Source organism: Pelobates fuscus, chromosome 4, assembly GCF_036172605.1.
Source record: "Pelobates fuscus isolate aPelFus1 chromosome 4, aPelFus1.pri, whole genome shotgun sequence".
NCBI classification, from domain to species: Eukaryota; Metazoa; Chordata; class Amphibia; order Anura; family Pelobatidae; genus Pelobates; species Pelobates fuscus.
Genome location: NC_086320.1, coordinates 337,222,333 through 337,249,473, shown reverse-complemented (window position 1 = coordinate 337,249,473; position 27,141 = coordinate 337,222,333). Strand labels below are relative to the sequence as shown.

The 27,141-nt window shown below is 40.7% G+C and overlaps 1 protein-coding gene across 1 annotated transcript in view; it reads right to left on the bottom strand.

Moving 5' to 3' along the window:
- SLC25A13 (solute carrier family 25 member 13) overlaps window positions 1-19,236 on the bottom strand; it is a 120,315-nt gene extending 101,079 nt beyond the window's left edge. Inside the window, exons 1-3 of the mRNA XM_063452429.1 lie at window positions 19,134-19,236; window positions 8,058-8,111; window positions 7,026-7,168 (exon numbers count right to left, since the gene is read on the bottom strand). Of these exons, the coding sequence (XP_063308499.1) occupies window positions 7,026-7,168; window positions 8,058-8,111; window positions 19,134-19,145 (209 nt within the window). The 5' untranslated portion in view covers window positions 19,146-19,236. The remainder of the gene's footprint in view (window positions 1-7,025; window positions 7,169-8,057; window positions 8,112-19,133) is intronic.
- Window positions 19,237-27,141: the final 7,905 nt, after the last annotated feature.

Genomic DNA, 27,141 nt, shown 5'->3' with positions numbered 1-27,141 from the left:
CTCACTGGTCTATAATACAGCGTGGACCCAGAAGCAACAGAATAAATAAAAAATGCTGATGGTAAGCAAGATGGACAACAAAGAAAAAACACAGTAAAGAAAATTTAAATGAAAAAAATAAAGAGAAAAAATAAATAAATACACAAAACAAAAACATGACCATTGTAAACATACCGACACTTTACAATTAAATATTCACTTCTTTTGCACCCAAGGGTTGAATCCAAAGGCATCCGAATCATTAACAGACAAAATTGACACTACTCCAATATAGTTTCCAAGCCAGTCTTTGGAGCACAGCAACAGTCTAGGTTTTACCAGTGCCTCCACATGAACAGAAGAGGCAAATTCCTAGATCCCAAACTATCAATGGACTTTGAATACTTGATTTTGAACAACCACTTTAAGAAAATGCATACAAATCAGCCTTGTGGAATTAGGAGGGAGAAAGGACATAACTGCTCTGCTATGCTAACAATAACCACAACACTTTTATTCTACTATACTTCAAAACAGCCTCATTCTTATGAATTGAGTATTTACACGCAGGTACTACACCAAGAGAAATTCATATAGCTGAAACTATTCTGGAGACAGAAAGATTATATCTATATGTAACAGCTTAGCAATTCGAAAAAAAGATGATTAAATTAGAAATATTATGGAACAAATAAGGAATTCTAGCAAATGTTGGCGTACTCCAGTCATATGATACTCCAGCAACTATAATGAAAATCTAAAAGGTTCATGTGAAATGCTTTTGATGATTGCTTAATCAAATCTGCCGTCATTTAAAAGTAAAAATCCCAACTAACCAGGCGGGGTGATATCCGTATTAAAAGGAGTAAATCGATACATTTCTTTTACAAGATGTGCTAGATGAATGCACGTGTTTACAGTGGCCAAATTAAGATATTTTAATGTACTGGAGAATTATATGGGAGTAGAAAGGTTGGCTTACTTGCAAAAAGAATATTATACTCTACAGAAAATGGTCCCGCAAGTTACCTGTCAGAAAGTAGTGCCTGAAAGGCTATGCACCAGTTTTATGGATACACTTTAACCGAACAAAATTCTACATTATATCTCAGCTCCTGCTTTATCCCTATTGATGAAATGAGTAAAAAATAAATAAATAAATAAAAACAAAAAAAAACAGTGTATTAGCTTGCTCCTCCTTCATACGGAATATAGACACACACACACACACACACTTTGTTGTGTAGACCAACCATCATTTCTAACTTCTATTATGCCCCGGGAAATTTAGTCCCGATTTCATTAGTGATTATATTTTTTCCAATATAAGACCTTGATAAACCCAGGTTGCCCTGACGACATTAAAACCGTCTCCGTGTCAGTGAGGAGAGATCAAAATAATTCCTACGGACATGCATACATACACACTTGTTTATTTCTCCATCTCCAGACTGCTATCAGATCCATGTGACTGTATGTAACATGTGTATGATACATTTTGTCTGGCTCCTATATTATATGAAGATTTTCAAAGGCATGCTCTAGAATCTAATCTGTAAAGTAATTCCGATAATTATGGTATGCCAATACACTACTGAGATAGGTAGGAAATTTGAGCTACGATAATAAAAATGAACTATAGGGAAGGGAAAAATATGAACATCTATGGCCTACTTGTACTACTACTCTCAGAATGTTTCACTAAAATTGTGTTTTCCCCAGATAAAACTGGTTAAAAGCCCTCCTGCTCCCATTCGTAATAATTTGTATTATTTATAAAGCATCATTAATCTTCGTTTGTAGTAACAGAAAAGCCAATTGTTAAATATTTTACTTTTACCTGTAGCTTTTTATATCGGGATTCTTATTTAGATGTACTGGTTTACAGAGAATAAATCAAGGTTAGTCATTGGCTGAGAGCGGCCAGCTGATGGTCTCAGCCTACGAATGTGGACTGCCACGGCTTTAAGATTTATTGGGATATTGTACACATGCGTATTTCAGATTCCTGTGAATAGATTCTAAATATACTGCAGTAAAAGCAGAGGATTATATTTTCTTCAAATGTGTGCACTGCAGTTGTAATTGTTGACCCCCTCAATGTAAACAGTGCTTTATATTAAGGATACAAATCTTTTAAAAACACCAAGCAAAAAAAAAAAAAAAGTCATGTCTCCTCTAACTATGGTTTTCCAATAGGTTATTGAAAAGTCAGCTTTGTTAAAAATCATTCCACACAAACAATTAAACAGTGAAATGTCAGAATGCTACAATATTCTGACTTTCAAAGTAGGTAAATGTAAGAATCGATTATAGAATTTGACCATTAATGTATCAGTGCAAGTTACAAAGCACAGCGTTGTTGGGCAACAGAAGAACGTGTTCGGGGGCAATTAACAGTGCCGGCATTAAGAACGTTTAACTCCAACTACCTATAAACATTGGTAAATTATTTATTTTTGTGAATACAGAGGATTCAAGTTGTGTGGACTAATTTAAAAGTTCAGGATAATTAAGTTATGAGAATAAAAGCTCTACATTTGTGAACTCTGGTGATTCTGGCAGGAATATAGTTAAACATATCAGGTGGTACTCTATCTGTAAGGCAAGGTAAGGAAGAGGTTCAATAGGCTTCCTTTCTTGCAAGAAATGAGCTAAATGTAAGTCAAGGGTCGATCTCTGGAAGGTATATGGTATTTAAAGTGATCACTGTGGGGGGTTCAATAGGGAGGTACTCAGTCTCTTTGGCAGGCAATAAAGAATACACAAGGACATCACTGTGTGGTATGCTCACATGAATACAAATTTACCATAAAAACAGGGGGTTCAGTAATCCTTGACTAGGTATATCTGGAGAGAACCAGATAAGAAATAATAGTGTCGTATTTTAAAAATGTAGTTGTGAAAGGCAAGATAAAAGGGTTTAATTTTGATAAAGCCTATCCAAGGAGAAACGCGTTAAGTGTATGGTTTATAACTTTTTTATCACTATTTTATATTATATATACTGTATTACTTTTATTATTTTTTAATATTAAAGTACTTTTTTTTTTTTTTATTGGACCTAACTTTGCTGCTGTTGGATTGTTTGGAGCTATATCCCTGGTAGGGATCATACCACCCAAGTGCGTTGGATTAAACAAACTGGAATTTGCTCTTCAGCATAAGAATAGGTTTAACTTATTTATTTTTACACTCCTTTTTACGGTGTACACTATTGTGGTTCTGTTTGTTTATTTCCACATATACACGTACAGAAGGATTTATATTTACACCTGTATCCTTGAGTGGGGATCGTACCACTTCAAGCGCTATCAGAGGAGCCAGGTTTACAGCTCCATTATACGTGAGTGTACATTTTATAGTTTTTACTTATCCTTGTTTCAAAGCTCTACATACTTCTTTGTTATGAGGATACCCCCTACTACACCTATAATTCGAAGAATATACACTGGAGCTGTAGTGAAGCTCCAGAGTGCACATCTTTTATCTTACCTATCACTACTACAGTTTTAAAATACTACACTATTATTTCTTCTCTGGTTCTCTCCACATATACCTTATCAAGGATTACTGAAGCCCTGCACCAACCCCCCTTGCTTTTATCCAGTTTTCTGATCGGAAAAGGAGAGACTCCGTATTGGTGTTTGAGCTGCTTGTGGATAATTATTATCTTGCTCCAGCGCTGAATTTTAGTTTTGTGTTATTGCAAATTTACCATAGTCTGTAATGTCATTGTTTCTACCATCAAGAGCATGTTATTGACCAAGAGATTTGGATTTGGGGCCAGTTATTTCTCACTGTCCTGTGCCCAGAAACTTTTGCCATATCATCCTAATCCAGAAAGTTTTAATCTTTTATACCGGCCATATTGCATAGTCCTTGACTTCTAACCTTACCCTTTCACCCAAATTCTTAACTCTTGCAACCAATAATTTTGTACTTTTTTGCCATTGTCCTCCTTGCTCACACCATTTTAATATGAATTTGCCATCAAAATATACATTTATTTTGTATTACATTGCCAACAATAAAACTAGTAACAAAGTAGTAGTATTTAATTTCAAATCCATGCATTCTGATAAAGTGGGGTTTGTTTCCGGTGGAGAGGCCCGGATGCTCAGTTTGTTCTACATAGACCATACCCAGAGGATTCAATCCAGTTCCTGTCACTAGATGTTGTAAACAACATTGATAGTGGTAACTGGAATTTTATGTGGAGATTTCTTGTAATGTTTTGCACTTTATGGACCTTTATAAAATAGAGAGTGAATCATATTTGTTTTTCTACCTGTGACAGGTAAATAACCTCCACGTCATTTCTTAAACAAAAAGTGCCAGAGTTCCACAAAACCGTCATGAGACAGTGGCAGACGAAAGGATTTTAACAGTCTGAGTAGTATTTTTACTAATAGAAATGTTACCATGACATAGTCTGCTCAACCTCCTAATGCAGGGATGTGGAAATTAAATTCCCCGACGCCCGGGACATGCTGTTTGGGCGCTGGGCAGAAAGGGTTTTTTGATGATTTTTTTTTATTCTTTTAGCCCTGCCGTGCCTCAGAGGGAGGACTGGTGCTGGCCAGGGAGTGAATTTGACGGTTTCTTAAAGTTCTAAAATGTATACAAGAGCTGCCTATCAGGGCGGGGCCGGGCTGACCAGACGCCATCTACATGGGCTCCAGCACTAATCAGAGCAAAAAAGCCCAAAATACCGATCTGGAACACCCAAACGGCGGGTATCGTGACAGTAGAGGAATGGGAACGACCCCAGCTATCTTCTGATGCCGACAAAACAACATACCGCAAACAGGGTGAGCCAGAGAGGCCATGCCAGGCCAGGCCTACACGCGGCAGAACATCCGACCACCCTCAGCCAGCACACGCGGCACAATGCCACAGAAAGGCACAGCCCCGAGACATCTGAACGGGGGAAAAAGCCGCCTGATGTGGGCTTGCCTCCAGCCTGGGACACGGCCCTGCCCCCCCCTCCCCCCCCCCCCCCCCCCTCGGCCGGCGGTGACTATACTGGCAAAAAGCTGTATGAGGAACAGCAAGCGAGCAGGAGTTGACTCTGAAGCGGAGGAAAAGGAGTTATCGCGGGGAGGCACGCAGACCGTGAACTAGCAGGGACAGCTTACTTCTTGAGAAACAGCCCGCAGACAGTTTTGTCGAGATAGCTCTAAAACCGATACAAGGAAAATCACCTGCACCTATATAGAGACATTTCAGCATAACATATCACACCCTGAGGGCCACAGCGGAATTAAGCACAGGGGACTGACATGGACGGCTCGTGCAGGCCCAGATGATGCTGGACACTAGACGGACACTCCGCGCGGCCCACAGGCTGGCTAGAGCAGTGAGTGCCCCAGTCTCTGGGTATGGGGGGTCCCTGGAGAATCATGTCCCCACTTCCGCGAGCCCTGTAAGGCAGGAGTGCACTGCCCTGCCGGCAGACCGGTGGTCGTGGGGGCGGAGTACCAGCCTTAAGCGTGAGGAAGGCACTGGGAGAGACTTGGGAATGCTCGCTCCAGGGGGAACAACATGGCGCTTAGGAGGTGCAGGGGGCAAGAGAGCCGCGGACTTTGTGGTGGGGTCCAGTAGACAATCACTGCTCCTGAGTGCCCACGGTGCCGCGGAGCACCCGTCCGGTGAACTGGGGCCAGCGTGGGGAGGACAGACAAAGGCTCGGCAACCTGAGGACTGCACTGCAGCAGAGACATGTGAGGCCTCCCTCAGTTTTTCACACAGGACGACATATTGTTAATAATGTTTACTCTCTACCTGTTCTTATTCCTATACTGCGCATTTAGAAATTGCGTACACCAGACTGATACGCTATAAGATGACTGTACTCGTAACCATACCTCAGCCTAAAAACTAATGTGCTGTAGGTGACACCGCACCAATAAGACTTAACCATGGGCACTATCGTTCCCCTAAGGACCAATCATATCTGTGTGAGAGCAAGAAACCTCCGTCAGTGTAATGAATAACTACTCTCTTAAATCAATGTAGCAGCGTATAGACTGTCAGGGTTATTTAATACTACCTACCTAATTGCCTGATTACCGCACTGTATATTACTACGCCTTAACTTAGACACAAATGCTTTTACTGTTACATACACCTTCCACGCACCAAAGGGCGCTTTGAGTAAGCGCAGCTATATATACCCGACCATATTGCCTGCCCACTGCATTACTAAGCTTACCTACTATCAAAGATACGCTAAACCTTGCGAAACCCATGCACACCTAAACCTGCTACTGCTTGACGACTCAGACTTATACACCCTTGCGCAGGCAACCACACGCGATTCTCACCTGGCATGACAGTGGGAAATCTCAGTTAGCGTGATGAACACTTACATCTGCGTAAGCTAATGCAAAAGTGAACGCATTGCATGGGTGGACTATTAACGCGCACGCAATGGCTACAGTATTATCTACTGTTACACCGCAGTTTCAACGCATATGCTATGACTGGCACAAACATCTTACATTCATCAGCAGACGCTTTATACATACCCGACACTAATGCCTGCACATTACTTCAATTTGGTTCCACATACGCGCCACTGTCACCACGCGACACACGCCACTAACCGAACAGGCTACATCCATAAGATACACACACGAGTTGGTAATACTCCTTACCGTTCAACCGCTGATCTTGTACTTTACAAACGGAATATGCCATAATTGGAAAATGTAATGCCCTACTAAGCTTCCTCACTGCAGAAATTAACTTTTGCTTTATACTGACTGATTTGGCCTCTGCGTAGGCCCATAAAAGTTTCTTTTTTTCCCTTTTTAAATACCTTACTGTATTGCTAAAGAATGCCTATTAACCAAGCTTATGACATGACAACAATAAACATATTTAAAACAAAAACAAGAGCTGCCTATCAATTGTAAGTATAACGATCTGCAACTCTCTAATATTTGTCCCTACACAGCACAATCCAACATTAATCAGATGAAGCTGAATTTATAAAAAAACAAACAAACAAAAAAAAAAACCCTACAATATGTTCTTACCCATCTTTTGTTTGATCCACCACGCCAGCCAAGAGCTGCACTGTTTTGGGATTGGGCTCCCCATCTCCACTAATGTTCAAGTAACTTCTGACAAAGTCCAGAGGTGACATGAAGTGGTCTCCATTTTTTTCGACACTTGCATACTGTTGAAAGCATACCAACACTTTAATAATAGGAACATATATTCACAAAAATAAGGTTAACATGGACACGAGACGCACCAGACAAAAAAATAAAATAAAAAGACAAAACAGAAATCTATAGAACATTTGCCTCACTGTTACTTTGTTTATACTTGCATATTCTTTTATGCCTCCATAAATAAAGAATTAAAAAAAATGATTAATTCAACTGGAATGGTGAATAAATGAAGGGGAAACATGCATGGGTTAAAGTATTTGTTCTGGTGAGTATAATCAGTCCCTTCAGGTTTTTTGCAGTAAACACTGACTTTTTAGAAAAAAGGCAGTTTTTACATTACAGCTAGGGACACCTCCATTGTCCACTCATCAACTACTAGAGGTGCTTCCTGAGGCAGTGTTGCACAGTGTGCAGCACTGATATTCAGTGTCCCCACCATCTGCATAGATACACTGAACTTTCCTCATAGAGATGTATTTATTCAGTGTAGCTCTATGAGATGATGCTGATTAGCCAGGTCGGTATTTGGCTCTGCCCCGTGGCAATCTCAGCCAATCAAGTTCTTTCTTATGGGAAAGCATTGCGATTGTCTCAGAACAACACTTCTGATGATGTCAGCCAAGGATGCAGATCGGGGCAGAACCAGCACCAGCAGACTGGAATAAAGACAATATTTTACTATGATTAGAGGGGTGAGGGATGGCAAAGGGAGCTATATGGTGGTTTTCACACTAGAGGGTCAGGAATACATGTTTGTGTACTTGATCCTGTAGTGTTCCTTTAACTTTTCTAAATAGTTTATCTTGACCCCGAAAAATTGTAGATACTCCACAATTTCCTGCTTAGCCAATAATGAATAAGCCTTTTAGTGTAAAATAACATACAACTTACCTTATAAAATATAGTTTTCAGTTCAGCTGGATCAGCTCTCTTGGGTAATAGTACCTACAAAAGAAAAGTAACAAAATTTAAACCTTGAATTAACTCCACGAATGTGACACCTAGGAATTTTAAAAGTAAATATATTAAACCCAAACTAAAACTTGGGATTTTATTGAGAAAATAATTACTTTGTACATCATATGGAAGAATTATTGCAGCATTCTGAGTAGATTTCGTGCACATTATTGGGTATTGCTCCCTTGGAAGGAATATCAGAGCTTTGCATCTCTATTAATTAGATAAATGTGTTCTCTCATTGCTGCTTTTCCTCTCTCTTTCTTGGTTCTCTAATATTTGCTCTTGCAGGTTTGTATACCTTATGCATGTTTTGGCGTTTTTGTCCTAGTCATATTGATTCTGCAAGCTCTTTATTCGACCTTTTAACTTTCCAAAACACCGACGTGTGGGATACCGCTGTACTCATTGGACAACACAGCATACACATATGTATATTTTATTGTGACATTTACAGTTAAAATGCTATGCAGAACTTTGAAAACTTTTCTTAATTTTGCTGAATTTTTATTTTATCCATATTAAATTATGTTTCATATGTGAATATTTGACGTGAAATGAAAGCCCTATTTCTCCTGAACAATCGGTTATATCTCCAGGATGATAGGCCAAGCCAAAACTTCTCACAGAGGAGCATTTGGGAGTGTAGGCACATAAGAGGCTCTTGCCTCAATGTGCATATAATTCCTCCGAAGAGAATAATTATACTCAATGATGAACGTTATTGCACTGCACGTATGAGCATCAGGTCACTGAATGAGAGCCAGGAAGAAAGATTCCCGGCTCTCATATGCAGAGGGCTGGAAGCCGCCGGTCCAGGCCTTCTAATTAGTTCAATACTGGGTTTTGGGGGTTAGGACAGGACCTGAAGGCACTATAACAACTTCAATAAGATGACGTTGTTAAGCTACCTACAGTGTTCCTTGAAGGGATTGATTAAATGCCACATTTACAATAACTTTACTTTTAAGGGTTGTTGCTTTTTTTACTCTTTTTATTAATTATTATTATTATTATTATTATTATTAACAAACCCATTTGACAGAAGCCAGGAGAAGTTTATTTTATTTACATTACCGTTTTATGAAGAGGTTGGCGTTGACATTGGCAAGCAAGCTTAAAACTCAGTTATGTAGTGGGGTACTGTCGAACCCTCTGCAAGTTGCTACCTCTTTTTTTTTATAACAAGCATTGTGACCTACATAACACTAAGAATATAAAAATACGTTAACTTCAAACTATCGTTTATGTTGCTATACTGTATGCATAATCTAAACCAAGAATAAGTTACATAGTTGACTGTATTCAACAAACTAAAAGAAGAATGAGTTCCGTAACAAGGACATTACTCCCACACTGAACAAACATTTTTTAAGGCAGCTGATTAGCCTATACCGCCATGTAGTAATCTGGTAAATGGAAAGCATGAAAATATTGGAAAGAGGTTTGTACTGTAATCCCTTTGTAGAACTATTTTACCCCAGACATATAGAGATTCAATTACATAAGGGGTAGGGAATGGGAAAAGAGAAAACCGAGACACAGCACTTTAAATTCAAGTGACCTTGACAGCTGGAAGAAGCTGGAAGCTTTAAGCCTGGGTCAGTGTGATATCCGGAGGCAGTTATAGTTTTTGCAAGTAGGGGGTGCGAGTATTTCATTTTTCCTAAAGCTAATGGACGGAAAGCCACAGAATCATTGCTTTTCTTTTTATGAAATCTGGAAGAGATACAGATCTGGAAAATATTCTTAAGTAGAAATATTTATAGTAATTGGTTTTCACTCTGTGCTAGAATCTTGAGGTGAAAAGAAGGAAAAATATGGATACTCTGAAGGGATACCTGGGATCAACATTTTTCTCACTTAAAACAGGACTATGAAATTTCCCATAATTCAATAACAGGATGAAGAGAGAGAGGCCTTGTTCTTCAAAATACAAAAAAATAAGTTCAATATAAAAAATAAAATAAAAAAATCTCATTACAATATCATAATTTTTTTTTAATTTTTTTATTTTTAAAACAGAGAAAGAGACTGGTCTGGTATCTTGATTAAGTGAAAAAAGAAAAATAAGCGTAGTAAAACATTTACAAGGCTGTAGAGTGCTGCAGAAGCAAGAAATAACACACACAAAAATTATATAAAATTTATGAATTCTTATACACACAATTTTAAAGGGTAATCCAGACGTGGACCCCTTGCTCACGGTGCCTAGAGAGCTATCAGCTATGCATCACTGATGATGCCTAACAAGGTTGAAACGATCATCTGGGGTTGCTGTATCTCTCGTGCAGAGGGAACTTGCTGGCATTTTGGATCTGGACTGCCCGTATGGGTGGGACCAGTCTGATATGCTTCAGAGATGTTCTCTCTGTAATGGCACAAGATGAGCTAAAACCAGCTTGAGTTCTGAGCGGGGACCCACCGGAGGGCAGGCTATTTCAGCTGCTGTCCGTCCTCAGTGCACTCTTGCGACTTATTTTTGCTCTCCACAACTTAAAAACATTGCCCGCATATGCCCCTTTCTTACGCAAGATGCTGCCAAGGAGCTTGTTCACGGTCTAGTAATCTCTCGCATCAATTACTGTAATTCTCTCCTAATTGATCTCCCCAGAAGCCGTACTGCCCCCCTAAAATCTGTGGTGAATGCTGCTGCCAGGCTGATATTTCTCTCCTGTCGCTCCTCTCACACCTTACCCCTCCTTACACTGGCTTTCTTTCCCCTACATTTGTCAATGTAAAATACTAACCATTACCTATAAAGCTCTAACCAACTCTAGCCCCACTTACATTTCTTCACTGAATCATAAGTATGCCCCCTCTCGGCCTCTCCGCTCTACTGGCGACCTTCTCCTGTCTGCTGCTTGCACCCTTACTGCAAATTCACACCTGCAAGACTTCTCATGGGCAGCTCCTTTCCTTTGGAACAGCCTGCCTACCCCTGTCAGACTCTCCCCTAGTCTTCAATCCTTTAAAAAGTCCCTCAAAACCCATCTTTTCTGGATTGCTTATGGCCTCCAAGAGTAACTTCCATCTCTCAAACCTTCCTCTTGCTCTCTATTATAGGGCCACACCCCACTCCAGTTCTGCTACTTTCCCACCATGTCTATTTGCTGTCTCTCTCAATACCCTTCCTATTGTGTTTTTATACCCCACCTCCTCTAGAAAGTAAGCTTGTTTGAGCAGGGTCCCCAACTACCTATTGTTCATGTAACCTTTTGTTATTGTCTCATTTGGTAAACTCCCCTTTTATTGTAGCGCTGCGGAATAAGCTGGCGCTATATAAATACCAATAATAATAATACCAATAATAATAATAATAAGATTAGTTGGATAACATTCTCAAGCAGCACCTGCAGCCATTTTAATAAAAACATAGAATAGCTGCTGCTGACTCCACTAATCATACATGTACCAGTGATGTCCTTAAAATAAAGTCTTCTTCCTAACACATAAGAACATAGAATGTGACGGCAGATGAGAACCATTCTGCCCATCTAGTCTGCCCAATTTTCTAAATAATTTCATTAGTCCCTGGCCTTATCTTATAGCTAAGATAGAACACCCTACATTATAATTACAAACTTTAGATATCACCCCATCACTAAGAATTACTGTAAAACCATTCACCACTACAGTCTTAAAGAGTTACACCAACCCTTTAAAGGGGGAGGGTCCTTTTCTCTGTAAAATACCCTACTGGGCACTATGGAAAATGGGATTACTCACCCAAAAATCCAGCGCCAGCCAAAGCTCCCGGCGCCGATTTCTGCTCCTCCTCTGACATTGCAGAGGCTGCACAAAGTAGAAAAGTCTGTGTTTGGACCAATTAGCCAGCTCAGAGAGCATGTGCGCTTCGGGCCAGTGATGGGAGGGTGTGAGGAGGACAGAGGAAGGATTTCTCCCACTTCATAAACGAAGGAAGGGTAGAGGAAGCACCTACAGACAGTGGAGAGCTACCTTCCCCTTGCAGGCACTGTGCTTGCAAGGTGAAGATTATCACATCTGACAGCAGCGTACAGTGCTTTGTATCATGCACCCGACTAGATTTGGTTAACTTTTGGTTTATGCAAATATCTTAACACCAGATCTCCTTTTGTTTCCAATAAAATTAGAAAGTGCTATTTCCTGACTAACTATAGCAGAATCATGGTTGGGTTAGTTTTGCCTACGGCCAACAAGTACAGAACATTAAAATTCCCCCTACTTCCATACTCCAAATCATTTCCTTCCGGTCCTCAGATATAGTTTAATAGAGTTCTAGGAATTCCTTTTTTTTTTTCCTTCGCTGAAACTCTGCTCTTCCCGCGCGTCGGGACGCTTACTTAGTAGCTAGTGGGAAGTGGAGATTTGACAGGGGACAGACATTATTTATTAGATTGAATGCCTCCAGTAAAACTACCTAGCTTAGATAATCTTTAAATGTTATATTAGATAGCCGGCTGAGCTATTCAGCCGCCGACATTTTTTCTACCGCTGTGAGTTCAGACTCGATTGCCTCAGAGGTGGCTTAGAGAGTTGGGAGTTGGAGGGTTTACTATATGGTATTTAAGATATAACCTGCAGTAGGGTTTTTCTACTATTTACCCTCTACTACACCCACGGATGTTGCCACCAGATAAGGGCAACTAAGTCCATCTATATTAACGTAGATGGACTTTTACATCTCAGCCTTTAGTTTTTTTACTGATTTATTTTTTTTTACATTATTTTAATCTTTCTATTAAAAGTTACATTTTATTACTGTGAACATGTATTTCATAGGGTTGCTTTTTTTGTTCTAGCTCCAGTTGGGGAGGTTCATATGACATAATTTCTATGTGTCTCTCTCCCTCCTACTTGGATTACTAGTATATTTCTTCTTTTTGTTTTATTCTCTAATGGGGGTTACCCCCCCGTTCGTATTTAGCAACCTGACAATTTCTCTCTACTTTCTCTTCACTTAATCTCAGAAGGAGATAAAGCCATCATCGTAGCATTTAAGAGCGCAGAAGAACAACCACTGAATGCGGCAGCCTATCCTTAGAGCCTTGCGCTATACCCGGAGAAGAATGGGCCTCCGAGTCCAAGAACCTTCGCAGCAAGCTCATGATCGGGCCTGGATCTGGTGGAGCTCACACTATTGGAACCACTTTGAGACAATTTAAAGAGAACCTTCATGCGCATCCCTCAACTGTCCTGCCTACGGGGGTAGGCTGACTCTGGCCTCAGGTCTATCGGCTGTATTCTGAGCTTATGCTTCGAGAACAGATGCAATTTTGCTACATGTCTTTTTTACTTACTCTATTTGTCGAATGGTGCAGCAACATACAGAGAGATCTAATTCCAGTGGTTTCACAATATGTGAATTATTCTAGCAGGTTATACAGTATTCTCTTAGTTAAACTCTTTATCTGCTATCACCTTATTCCATGTTTGTTGCACCGCTTCCTACCTTAGAATTTTGTGCAGTTTAATGGATTGTCACACATGTGCTATGCTTCTACATGATTGTGCTTATTGTTGCTGTTGTGGCAGTAAGCTTATTAGTATCTGATGCACTACAAAAATAAAGAATAAAAAAAATAAAAAAATTAATTTGTGAGTTTGTGCCTGTCAATGAGTGTGTTTCAAAATCAGTGAGATGGTGTACGTATCTGTGTGTGTTTCAGTGTGTATGTGCAGGGCAATGTATGTGCACCCAGGTACTAAACATCACCTGTACATGCAAACATTAAACACAATTACACCACTGCTTAAAAATAGCAGTACAAACAACTGCATTAAAATGCCAACACTAAACACAAATACAAACAAACAGACAAAATATGCTTAAATTCATCACCAGATATTTTTTTTTTCTATTGCATGGTGTTCATGCATGAAAATTGTAACGCACTATGTCAACAAATACTACAGTCTTTATAGTCTGCCTTCCAACCACACGGACAGGGTATACGGTGTGCAAAATTTTGTTCTGCCCCAGGCGACCAGAACTCCGGTTACGCCACTGCCTCCTTACTGGAGGTATGGCTAAAATAGAGTTTACACATTTCCTTCTAGCCATACCAATCAATTCCGGAAAGCGACAGATGCCCATTACTGCTCAGGTGAATGTTACTTATTAGCCCAAGCAGCACAGAGGGGATGTTGCTGGGGAACTCTGCTTAACATTATAAACAGTTTAAGGCTGAATAGAAAGATGGGGCGAGGGGACTCCACTGTATTCTGTTTTGCTGTGCAAATAACATTATTTTCAAGGACACTGTTCTTTTCTGGTTTCTCCTGTCATCCCTATTACCTAAGGGAGATTGTGATCAGAATGCATACTCCCTTACAACATTCTTTGTTGACACCAACAGATACCTCTAATTAAAATAATAAACACCAATGGCCTATTATAATACGCTTTTCTCCAGTTACCCAGTAACTGCATTTACAACTATATAGCAATGTACATTCTTCTCTATGAGTACTGGAGTTAATATTTTACCTTGTGTGGCTACCATGACTTATTTAAAAAGAACTCTCACAGTACTTTAACCACACGGTAGTCTGTTATGCGCCAGGGGTGCCCTGGCATTCCCCCACCAATATAAGCAGTCAAACTGTGTTGGAGCAGATTTTAAATATCTTGATTCTTTATGGTAGTGGTCACTGTGGTCCATAGTTAAACAATATCCCCATAGGACAATTAATGAGGACCAAGAGATAGCTGTATATGTAGAGCAGGCAGGGAAACGTATGAACGAATTTAGAGAAAAAACATTATGCCAATCGCAGACTAAAAAGACCATTTATATATATAAAAAAAAAAGGAAAAATCTTCTAAAAAGTAAAACAGGGATGTAAAAAATAAACAGGGATTATAACCAAATAGAGAAGAGTGAGAAGGAGTTCGCTCGATTTTTATATTATTCTGGGAAGTTTATAATAAATATTGGTTTAACCATGCGGAGGACCCTCTGGTACAAAACATTGTCCCTACGCACCCTAGGATTAAATATAGGGGCTACCAAGTATAAATTCTAATTTAGTTGAGTAGTTTAAAAGTATTTAATTATTTTTTTTTAAATGTGGATACTGGCTTGTAGAGAGATAGCATGCCATTGATGCCATTCACATTGTGGAGGGGCGGCTGGGACCCAGCACACTCTATCTTCTGGTTTCCGGCAGGTCCTCTCCAACTCTCTCGAGCCCCTGGCCGTAAAAGCGCTGCCATGGGTTACCATGGCAATGCTCCACGCAAAATATCAGGTTCGCAAGACAGAGAGGACCTCCTGGAAACCAGAAGATAGTGAGTACTATCCCCTCTACAATGTGAAACCATCTGGCAGTCTGCACAAAGAAACTGGACCACCACTTTGTTGTATATTACAAAGTAGCAGTCACAACCATCAAGTGTTAATTCGTGGTTACTCCTCATTTGGTATTGCATAAATTCTTGTGGTCAGGTAACAATTCAAAGTTAATAGAGGGGCATTTTAAAAAAAAAAAAAATTCTAATTTACATCTCATAGATGTAAGGGGGGCAGGAACGGATTGTATACTGGATAAAATATATTCACAGACAAACTTCAATTTTAAGCCTGCCACGTGTGGAGTAAAAAAGAAAATGAAAATAAAAGGGGTTTCCTTTTTGCTCACAAAAGCAACCTGGGTGTGCAATTAGTTTTTTTAAATGGAGGATCTGTCACTTGACTAACGATGATTAAACTATCAGCGATAAGGAAGGTGATACATGGTATGCAGGAGAGAAAAAAAAAAGTTAGTAACCAAGCTATAGCCCTTCAGTTACTATGAGACTTACTCTGAGGATTCTTTGCCAGCCATAGGCTCAGATTTCTCTTAGGAAAGGAAGTCACCCAAAACTGTAGGGACCTTAAACGACCTTCATTTCATTTTATCCTGTTTAGTCATTTACCGATCTGGGCAAACGCTCAACATTCTTAAGTAAACATGATCATTTGTAGGTAATAACACAATAAAAAAAGCTGTCACTGCCATGCATCACAGCTCGACAGGCACAAGTGCCAGTGGAGAATATATTAAAATGTCCATAGCTCTAGAATATAAGCTCGTCTGAACAGGGTCCACAACAACCTCTGTTACTATGTGTCCGACTGGTCTTGTCTGTTAGTCCACACATTGAACAGTTCTGCAGAATTTGTTGGCGCTTTATAAATAATAATATTATTAACAGGGTGTGTTTGCTCTCCATCAAAACTGAAAATTATTACATTAAAATTAAACAATACTATTATACACTTTTTCTTTTATGGTCAACAAAAGATTTAATATTTAAGCATTTTTTGTCAAATAAAGTCTCAAAAATTAACACTATACATATCAGAAAAAAACATACCAAAAAAAAAAAAAAAAAAAGAGTAAAGAGTATAAAAAAGGAACAGATATAGGACCCTCCATATTTTATTTTTGAGGAGCTGAAAGCCGGCTCTACGAAACTGTTTTTTGTTTTGGGGGAGAGGGGGGCGCATTGTGTCAGGAGGTTAGAATGCCTCAAGACTTGATTTGTAGTTCAAATCATTCATGCATTATTCTGCAATACACAACATATGATGCCCATGTGCATGTGGTAGGTGGTACCATACTTCCTACAATGAGTAATTCTCTGTATTCACCTCACATCTGCAGTCTTAAAAGGACCACTAAAGTCACCAAGGCCACTTCATCTCAATGGAGTGGTTCTGGTGCAGTTACAGTGGACCCTGCAATGTAAAATACTGCAGTCGTTTTAGAAACTCCAAGATTAAATCCATCTCTAGTGGCTGTCCTACTGGTTCAATGCTTTCCTATGGGGAAGCTTAGAAACACACATTGCACATCAGGTCCCCAATTCTAAGAGGAGCATTAAATTGGACCAAGGATAGAGAAGATGGAAACCATTCTAGGAGACGGAGAGGTAAGCAGCATCATGGGAGCCTCAGTGCAGGACAAAGGCAGGCAAAATCATTTTACAATTATATACATTTAATTATGTTACTTGCTGGTTGTTTGGCTCAGTGGAACTAAACTGAAGAGGCAGCAAGTACTGCGTTGTAAAGACTTCTCACTGAGCTATATTGGGAAGTATGTGATTGGACAGCCACAGGAAGTCTGGGCAGGGTTAGAAGGGGAAAGCTTGCAAAGGCTACAGACAAGATATCTGCAGCTTTTGTAAACTGCTATTATATATACCCCAAATAAGAACGAGGGTACATCTACTAAACAGGGTTATTCTTTTATTTGGGTAGTAGAGTTTTCCTTTAAAATCGTCCCATTTGTAGCAGCTGGAGTATAAACAATATAACAATCTAGAACCATCTTATTTAGTCTATTTTGATGCAATATATCAACCATAATTCTATTGATATGAGATGTAAATTAGAGGAAAAATTTTTTAAAATGCCCTTCTATTGACTTTGAATTGTTACCTAACCACAAGAATTTATGCAATACCGAATGAGTAACCACGATTTAACACTTGATGGTTGTGACTGCTACTTTGTAATATACAACAAAGTAACTATACAACTTTAATATTTACTAGCATAAGTCCCCTGCTCCTCTGGCAATCATTTTAATAATCTAGTTCAAACAAATGACTCTATTCCCTAAGAAAATAGTACTTTTTGGGGGGTTAAAAATTCGACTTACTGAATACCTAAAGACTCATATACTACTATTACATAAGACAGGCATAGCCAGGTAAGTAGCCTTGCAGCCACTGTGAAAATATAACTCTGGATTGTTGCCAGGTTCCAGGTGGAAAAGTTTTAAGGGAGCTGTATTTCCCTGGATTAAAGGGAAAGGGTATTACTGTGATCTTCCGCTCCTTGACGGTACATTGCTTCATTAAGGGACGAGCACACATAAAAAAACATTTACACACACACACATACTGGCATGACTCCTCACTTAAGTATGAAAAATCAGGTAACTAGCCTGCTAAATGACAAACAGCAGGGCTGGAAACCCAGACAGTGAAATTAAATTACACAACACTCATTTAACCTTCACTGTAATTATGCAACGAACACAAAACAGAACCCTTCAGGGATTTGTTTCATTCCGATAATTTAAGACAATTCCTTATTATCCTGATACAACATAATCATGATTACAAAGAAGAGGACTGTCATTCAGACAGCTGATCAGGTAAATGCAAATCAGTTGCTCTGACAGACTGAGGGGAAGCAGGGTCACTCCAGCAGCTTAACTGCTTAATGTCAAAGACAGAAACCATAAACTTAGTACAAATGGGGCCGAGTACAGAGATTGGGACACATCATATAAACAAAGTCTCATGGCAAATCCAAACATTTGGGACTGCACTATACAGCTGGACTTAGTGCTTTGATTAAGGTAGTCAGTAACTGGTGCTGAAACAGGTGCAGCTACTTTAAGGGTTGCCAGATCCCCCAGCTTTTACTGGACACAGCACTTATGCAAACTGATGGGCAGCAACTGACAGTGTTGCCCTGTGGAATGTATAACAAGTCATAGCATGAAGAATGCAGCATATGAATTCTCCATACTCCGGGGCATCACTTTGGCATTGTAAGTAGAACAGCAGCAGCCTCAATACATGACCCAGTATTCGTCCTTGGTAATATACATTTAGCAACCCCATCTTTTCTATATAAAAAGATAAAGTTTTATTTATTTATTTTAAGGTGGATTGCTGTGAGTCAAGTATGATCTATGGGAGTCAGGGGTATGGGACTAAACTGAGGGTGGGCACAGAATAAGACCAACCTTACTGGTCACAGACTGGAGATGCCCACAAGGCACTCAGTGTCTCCTCAGGCTGTCTCTATCCTGAAATCCCTAGAGATGCAAATGACCCACGACAAGGGCAGGCCCTAGGTCAAAACTAAACAGTGTCTCTCTCCCAGTGCTTTCCCTTCCTAATAGATACAGTGACAGCTCTGCTGCTGAGGGGCTGTGATGTGAGCCTAATGTGATGTTTCCTGCAGCCCAGCCAGTTACAGCCACTGATCCCCATGTCCCCATACACTGCACACATACCTTGGCAGCCATGCTGTGCGGAACTCACACACACTTCCCATAGAACGTTGCCCTGGAACGTCCCAGCGCTGTGTTCGGATCAGGCGCACGCCGGCTTCCGATTGGCTGCCGCGAGGCCGGCCTACCCGTGCCTGTCACGTGACCGCCGCGTCCTTCTGCCCTGTAGAGGGGACATGTGTATGATGCGTGCGCTGTCCAGCAAGCCGCTCATGTCACCGTCCCTGCCTGTCACCCGCTGTCCTGTGCCAATACCGCCCGCCGCTCTGTGCCAGGGAGACTGCCACATGCCTAAACAGAGTGTTTGTTTATATGCAGGGGTAGGTGACCTTCAGCATGTGGACTACATCTCCTATAATGCTCTTCCTGACACAGTGCTGGCAAAGCATCATGGGAGATGTAGTCCACAACAGCTGGAGTGCTGAAGGTTGCCTACTCCTGCTTTATCCCATGGTCCATTATCCATAATTCCTGGTTTAGTAGATTAACCCATTCAAAGGTTTTTATATATATTTTTTTTGTTTTAGTATACCCATATTTGCTTGCCTTGTTGTCCAGTAATTCAAAGGGGAGTGGGTGCTTGCAGTTATTAGGGTTTAGCTCATCCCTGGAGGCTGTGTGTGACGGTAGATCACAGAAGCAGTAACAATGTAACAGAACTGACTAAACCTGATATGCTGGTGCAACAAAACTATTATTATTATTTTTATAACAAAAGTTACAAACTAGGCATTTTAATTTATTGTATAATACAGTGGTCCCTAAAATGTACAACTCAATCTATTGTAGACCATATGACATTCCGGATAGTTTGCAAACCTTAAAGTTACACTCAGAGCACCATAACAACTACATCATATGTTAAAGTCTGCTCGTCAGTGGCCTTCAGTCCAGGAGAGCACTGGTATAGAGTAGTTTGTAATGGCCCAAAACGCAGCCTATATATAAATGTAAAATTCACAACAAAAGCACCATAACAACCACAGCACTAAACAAAACAAACGTGCAGTGAATTAGTTTAGTAAAAAAAAATATTTCGTGTTAGCTGTCATCATAGATCTACATCTGACCTGACTCGTTTCTAGCATCTGTGGAACCTAATGATGCTCTAACCTGTTTCTCTGCACACACTACAGAACAGGCAGGAAAAACCAAAGTCTGCCAAGACAGGTTCACAAGCAAAAATATATTGTTTAAATATACAGGCCAAGTGTCAGAATAGATGGTAAATGGCTAAGCAATGCAACAGTTGCACTGTTAAAACTATATATTGCTAACTAGTGCAGTAAAAAAATACTGGAATTACAAACAATTAAATAAAAGAGTATCGGCTCTAGCCAAGCCCTAAATCTTGCAACAACGCAAGCACAATCTCACTATTAAACCTAAATGTTTTAATTCACTGGTGTTATGTATTTTTTATTATATTTGTATAGTTTACACTATTTTTTTTTTTATATTTTACGTGCTGTGAAACACGATTGACACTAACTACATCCCATTGGTTATGGAAGTTTTGATTTTATAAGTTATCATGAGCATCTCTTGTTCGTATGTTCTGCTTTTGATGTTAATTACAATAAATTTGTTTATTTTTATTTTCTGGTTGCTCTTTGATGTTATTGCTGGCAGCAGTGAAATAGAGGTTCCTTGCCCAGTGTTAGGGTTCAAAGGATGTCTCAATTTCCTTAATAAGTGTCTTTTTACCCATTACAAAATTTAGTATCCCTAAGTTGAGTCATTTTGGCATGATGTTTTATTCCGCACCCGTATATTTTTCATTGGAATAATAGTTCAAGGAACACTCCGGGCACCATAACAACTTCATCAAAATTAAGTTGTAATGGTACCACATGGACCCTTGCTTTGGCTAATTTTTAGGGGTTCAACTGTTCGGAAACACTACGGATTGAGGTACTTCCGTATTTCTCTCAAGCAACTTTTATGAATGCGGATCCACTGATTGGCTGAGAACGTCAGCTGACAACAGAAGTACTAGGCTTCTGTTTTCAAACTTTTAAATAAGCGGATGTTGAAGGGAGCAGAGGGATCCGGCACTGGAGAGGAGACCTTTACAAACTGCTTGACCACAACAGTTAAGCCAACATCAGGGCCCTCCTGGCACCATAACAACTTTATTTTCACTAAGTTGTTATGGTTCCCATAGTGTTCCTTTAGTGGGTCACATCTTCAACTAAAAACCTAAAGAATGAAGTATATGAAATTATTTCTATATTGAAGTTCTTACTACAGGGAGTGGTAAGATCTTAACGCACTTAAAGGGACACTATAATCACCAGAACAGCTACAGCTTAATGTAATTGTTCTGGTGTCTACTGATTGTCCCTGCAAGCTTTTTAATGCAAACACTGCCTTTTCAAAGAAAATGCAGTGTTTACTTTGTTGCCTATGGACACCTGTAGTGGCAGTCATTCAGATGGCCACTAGAGATGCTTCCTAGTTCAGAGCTGCAAAGTGTGCAGAACTGATGTTCAGCATCTCCATGCTCTGCATGGAGACAGTGAACATTCCTCGTTGAGATATTTTTTATTTTGGCAGTGGAGTGTTTGACAATCTTTTTTTCTCTGTTACAAGCAAGACAGGGAAATAGATTGAGAGATAGCGGGATAGTCAAACTGATACAGGACAAGAATCTGATGGGGGTAAAAGACATTGTATATCAATCCACGATAGGGTAGACAAGTATATTGAATAAATCAAGACACATTTTGGCAGCTTGTGTTTTTACCTCTCTGATTATGCTGACTGGTCTGGTGAAGCTTTTGCATAGTGTGTTCTGTATTTTTGCATATCAGATACTTTACAATGTGTACTTTTTAGTTTTTTTGGGGGGGGAGGGTGGAATAGGAGGATCGGGTCGAGGGATGGCTGGTGAGGGGAAGGAGGGTGAGAAAAAAAGGCCATGGGGAGAGTTCGTTATTAGTGCCCTTTTAGTTATTGTTAGATATCCAGTTTGGGTCTTTTAGCTTTGATATTAAGTCGATTTATGGGAGTCATGTTGTGTTGAATTTTTCAGTTCTGATTTGTATAAAGACCATCTAGGCTTCCGTTATTCTTTTCTCATCCACCTTTGTTATCCACTGATGGTGCGTCGGGGGAGTCCTCTGATGCCAGACTGTAGGAATCATAAATTTAGCAGTGTTGAGCAAGTGTTTAGTGAGAGATTTTGGAATGTCCGTTTAAGGACTTTATAAAAATATATTTTTGCACGCCACCATTTATATATTTTTTTGTTTGTTTATGTATCTTTCTGTTAATTTTAAAGTTATTTTTAACTCCATTATAGTTACTATTTAATATGGTATCATACACATTCATAAAATTTTTTTCTTTCATTCGACAGCTTTCATTCCCCTTGTGAGTATCAATGAATTGGAGAAACTAAAAAAACTCAATTTGTTTAAATTTGCATAGGGATTTGGAAAGAGCGCAGGTAACTTTTTTTTCTTTGGTTTTAACTGTATATATTGGGGCTGATGTGTGCCATGGTAGTTGCTGCCGCCCAGGAGTGATGGGAGTTTGAGCGCAGGACTTGTGTTTTTGTATTTGTATTAATGAATTTTGAAAGCAATGTTAATTCTATTGTGAGCTGTTTTTTGCTGGAATGTTAAGTTAAATTCTGAGTCAGGACTGGAAAAATCAGGAATGTAGTATAGCAAACCAGGTCTCAACAAAAGACCAGAACATCAGGATGCACTGCTTCTAGTATGTTAGTAGGGACACCATGTGAGTGTAGTGTGACAGTGAAGGAGAGTCCTTAGAAAGCAGCTGTGTGGATTAAAACATAAGTGTGGCAATGAATGGAGCACCTTTGATGCACAGTATTGTGTTTTATCATTTTGCTTTCAACAACAAAGCATCTCTACGCTGACCATCTCAAACCCACCAGACATAGGATAGTAAGCGCATATATTATTACGTATTATCCATATGTGGCTCAATCGATAGCACAAGCTTAACAATATTCTACTGGTTTCTAACTTTTACATATCATTGTAGTTTTATTATTTATTATCTTTTTAACATAGTGACTTGAACTAATTCTGGTCTCCTCTGTTAATTTGGTTCTGCACACCTTCCCTACCTATGTCCTCTGGTCCCCCTAAGTTCAGTCCCCTGGTTTCCACCCTCTTTCCTATATCCATCTGGGTTCTCGTTCCCCTCCTCCACTGTTCTACAAATTCAGTCTCTTGGTTTAGAAGGTATGGATTTCTCTGCATATGCATATGTATATAATTGAAATGTAGAAATGCTAAATATATATATACACATATACTAAAAATCTTTCTTAGCTACCCACAAAGAGAATTATAAATGTAAGGCCAATATATGAGTACTGTAGCATGCATGACGTTTTAGCAGAAATTTTCCATTTGAACTAAAAAAGAAAATATTTTTATTAAAGAGCTGACTATATATTTTTTCATTGCATTCTGAATTTTAGCGCCTTTTTGCTTGTTCTTTTTTGTAGAAATTCTTATGCATAAAAAATTTAGTCTGCAAGTAACGGGGTCCAGCTTGGACGGAGATGGAAGGTACCTGTGCCTTACTGGCACTATAGGTACACAAACAATTCACTTAGTTAACATATACGCCCCAAATGCAGCTGACCAACAATTCTGGAGAGTCCTTGGCGACCTAGTAAGGCCTCTTAGCTCAGGGTTCTTGGTGCTAGTTAGGGATTGTAATGCTGCTCCCAGCTGCTGACAGAAGCTCGAAACCTGGGACCAGGCGCGGCCATGGGATGGTGACAAATGATAAACTCCTACAGAGATTCATGGACGACTGTGAATTAGTAGATACATGGAGGGTGCATCACCCAGGGGAAGGTAACTACACATTTTACTCGGCCCCACACAGGACATATTCCCGCACTCACCTTTACCTGGTCTCATGCAAAACAATCCCGGTGGTTCAGGCAGTGGACATCCGGTCCATCTCTTGGTCAGACCATGTGGATATCCACCTCTCCCTGTAGGCTTCCTGACCCCAACTCGCTGGACGTGGCGATCAAACACTTCGCTACTGAAAGACAGGGAGGTGGTGTCAGAACTGAACACCGCGCTGAGGAAATACTTCCTCCTAAATGACACCCCAGAGGCGTGCACGGCCACGTTATGGTCTGCCCATAAGGCGGTTATTAAAATAATCAAAATAGCTACACACAAAAAAAGACTCAAAACGCAAAAGATTAGCGACCTGTAGAAAGGCGCTCTGGAGGGCAGAGGAATGCCATAAATCTGCCCGGACCTTCAGTCTCTAGAGGCGTTGAGAGGGATTCGGACTGAGCTAAAAAGGGCCCTTCTAGATGGAGTAGTCCGAGATATGACCTGGTCTCGTAGATTTTATTTTGAAAACGCTAACCGCATGGACACCTTTCTAGCCAGAATGCTTAGGGCATGGAACCGTTTGAGACCTATTATGGCTCTAAGACACCCTGAGAAGAGGGTAGTCACCTCACCGAATGAAATAGAGAACCTCTTCATGTGCTTTTACAGGTCCTTATACAACCACTCCCCGAACCACACAGCAGAGGATGCTGACTACAATGGGAAACTACAGCAATTCCTTCAGTCAGTAAAGCTGCCTGCTCTTCTGGAACATGAAAAATGGATACTCGGATGAAATTTACCCCAGAAAAGATATCGAACGCAATAGCGGCCATCCCAAAACAGAAGGCCCCGGGACCGGACAGCCTATCTGGGGCATACTATAAGACATTCAGTGAGGTTTTAGTGCCAAGATTGGTTTCTCTATTCAATGCCATGAGGGGGTGAGCCGTTGTCCCAGGAGATGATGCTGGCTAATATGGTGATGCTACCAAAGGAGGGGAAGGACCCTATGGAGGTGGGTAGTTACAGACCAATCTCACTCGCGAACGCTAAGATCCTTGCTAAGGCATTGGCTACAAAGCTCAAATCCATATTACAAACGTTGATCCACCCAGATTAGGTCTGTTTTATACCAGAACACCAATTGTATGAAAATACAAAACGGGTGGTGGATTTGGTGTGGCACATGGACAGATCTCAGACGCCTTCTCTGCTCCTATCATTGGACGCGGAGAAGATGTTCGACAGGGTAGAATGGCCATATCTATTTATGCTTCTGAAGCACTGGGGTTTCCCGGCCTCGTTCGTGAGCGCTGTGGGTGTCCTTTGCAGGATTCTGCAGGCATGGGTAGTGCTACACCTTTCCCATAAGTAATGGAACCAGACAGGGTTGCCCCCAATCTCCCCCTATTGTTTGCCATTTCACTGGAACCAATTCTGCAGCGGATAGGAGAAGCCTCTGAGGGGAAGGGGGTTAGGGTTGGAGTGGAAGAATTTAAGGTAGCGGCATATGCCGCTGGTGTCTTTGCTTCCACTGGTTAGACTGATCAGGGAATACGGACAGATATCTGGCTTTAAGGTCAACCTGGCCAAGCCTAGCGCCTTGCCGATGCAACTGTCAGCCGCCAACAAGGAGTCAGTCAGCTCCACAATGCAGCTACGCCTCACAGACTCACTCAGGTACCAAAGGTAGCAAGCCCTATACACAGCCAACTATCAGTCCTTGTTTCAAACAATTAAGAGGGACCTAGAGTTCTGGGGGTCCAGACCGATCTCATGGATAGGAGACATTTATAGCATAAAAATGAATGTCCTTCCCCGGCTCCTCTTCCTCTTCCAGGCTCTCCCATACCACTTTCCAAGTCAGACACAATGCAGAAACACATAGACGCTTTCATCTGGAACAGCAAAAGACAAAGACTATTAAGAAATATGTTATACAGACCTAAGACGAGCGGCGGACTAGGCCTGCCCAATCTCCTAATGTATTATTATGCGGCACAGCTAGCACAGATGGTGATGTGGCACATCGCTCCAGGGGAAAGACATTGGGTTGATTTTGAATCGCAGCTTATGGGCTCAGATCTTCCAATGTTTTATATGTGGCTTGCTAAGCCTCAACGAGGACTACTGAGAACCGAATACCCGGGTATACTCACCTCCCTGACAGTCTGGAGCAAGATTAGATATAAGTATGGTCTTATACAGCTCTGACCCCTCTCCATTGACTCTGTTATTACGTAAAAGAGACTTCCCCCGGGAATGACTCCCCAGGGATTTGGGAACTTAGAGGATGCAGGACTACAAAGGTACTTCCACTTATGGAACAGGGACAAACTAGTGATGTATGACACACTGAAGCAATGGGCCCGACTGAATAATCATGACTACTTCCAATATTTACAAATCAAAGACTACGCCCAGCAGGCGGAGGTCACGGGGACGAGGGGGACTCAGCCTACTCTCTTCGAGACTTTCTGCCATCATGGTAGCATAGGAAGGGCCTATTTACACACACATACACAGAGATCTGCTCTAATTCAGAAACGTGGGGCCTATTACGATATATAGAACAGTGGGAGAGAAACCTGGGTGGAGAGATCGACGTGGATGAGTGGGAGGATATGTGGGAAGCCGCAGCAAAGGTCTCGGTGCGTGTGACCTTACAAGAACAGATGTATGAAGATCCTCTTCTGGTGGCACACCACCCCGGTACAGCTGCTCAAGATGGGCGTACATCCCTCTGACGATTGTTGGAGGATGTGTGGGATGAGGGGGACATACCCTCATATGGGGTGGTTCTACCCCTCCCTGGCACAGTTCTGGGGGGAGATTGGCTCACTACTGAGAGAGATTGTCTGCAGGCCGTTCGATCTGGACCCCTGGTTGCTTTTTGCTATCCAAACCCCTCGAGGGCTTGATGCACCGAGAGACAAAACCATGCAATAAAATAACACTTACGGCAAGGCGAGTCCTGGCAGCACACTGGCTGAAACCAACCCCCCCATCTCTTGGTAAGGTGAGGGTTAAAATAGAGGCAAACCACTTAATGGACCAATTAACAGCGACACTGCACAACTCCCTTCCTTCATTCCACAAGGTTTGGGAACATTGGCAATCCTATAAAGATAAAGTGTGAACTCCCCATTTCAGTTGTG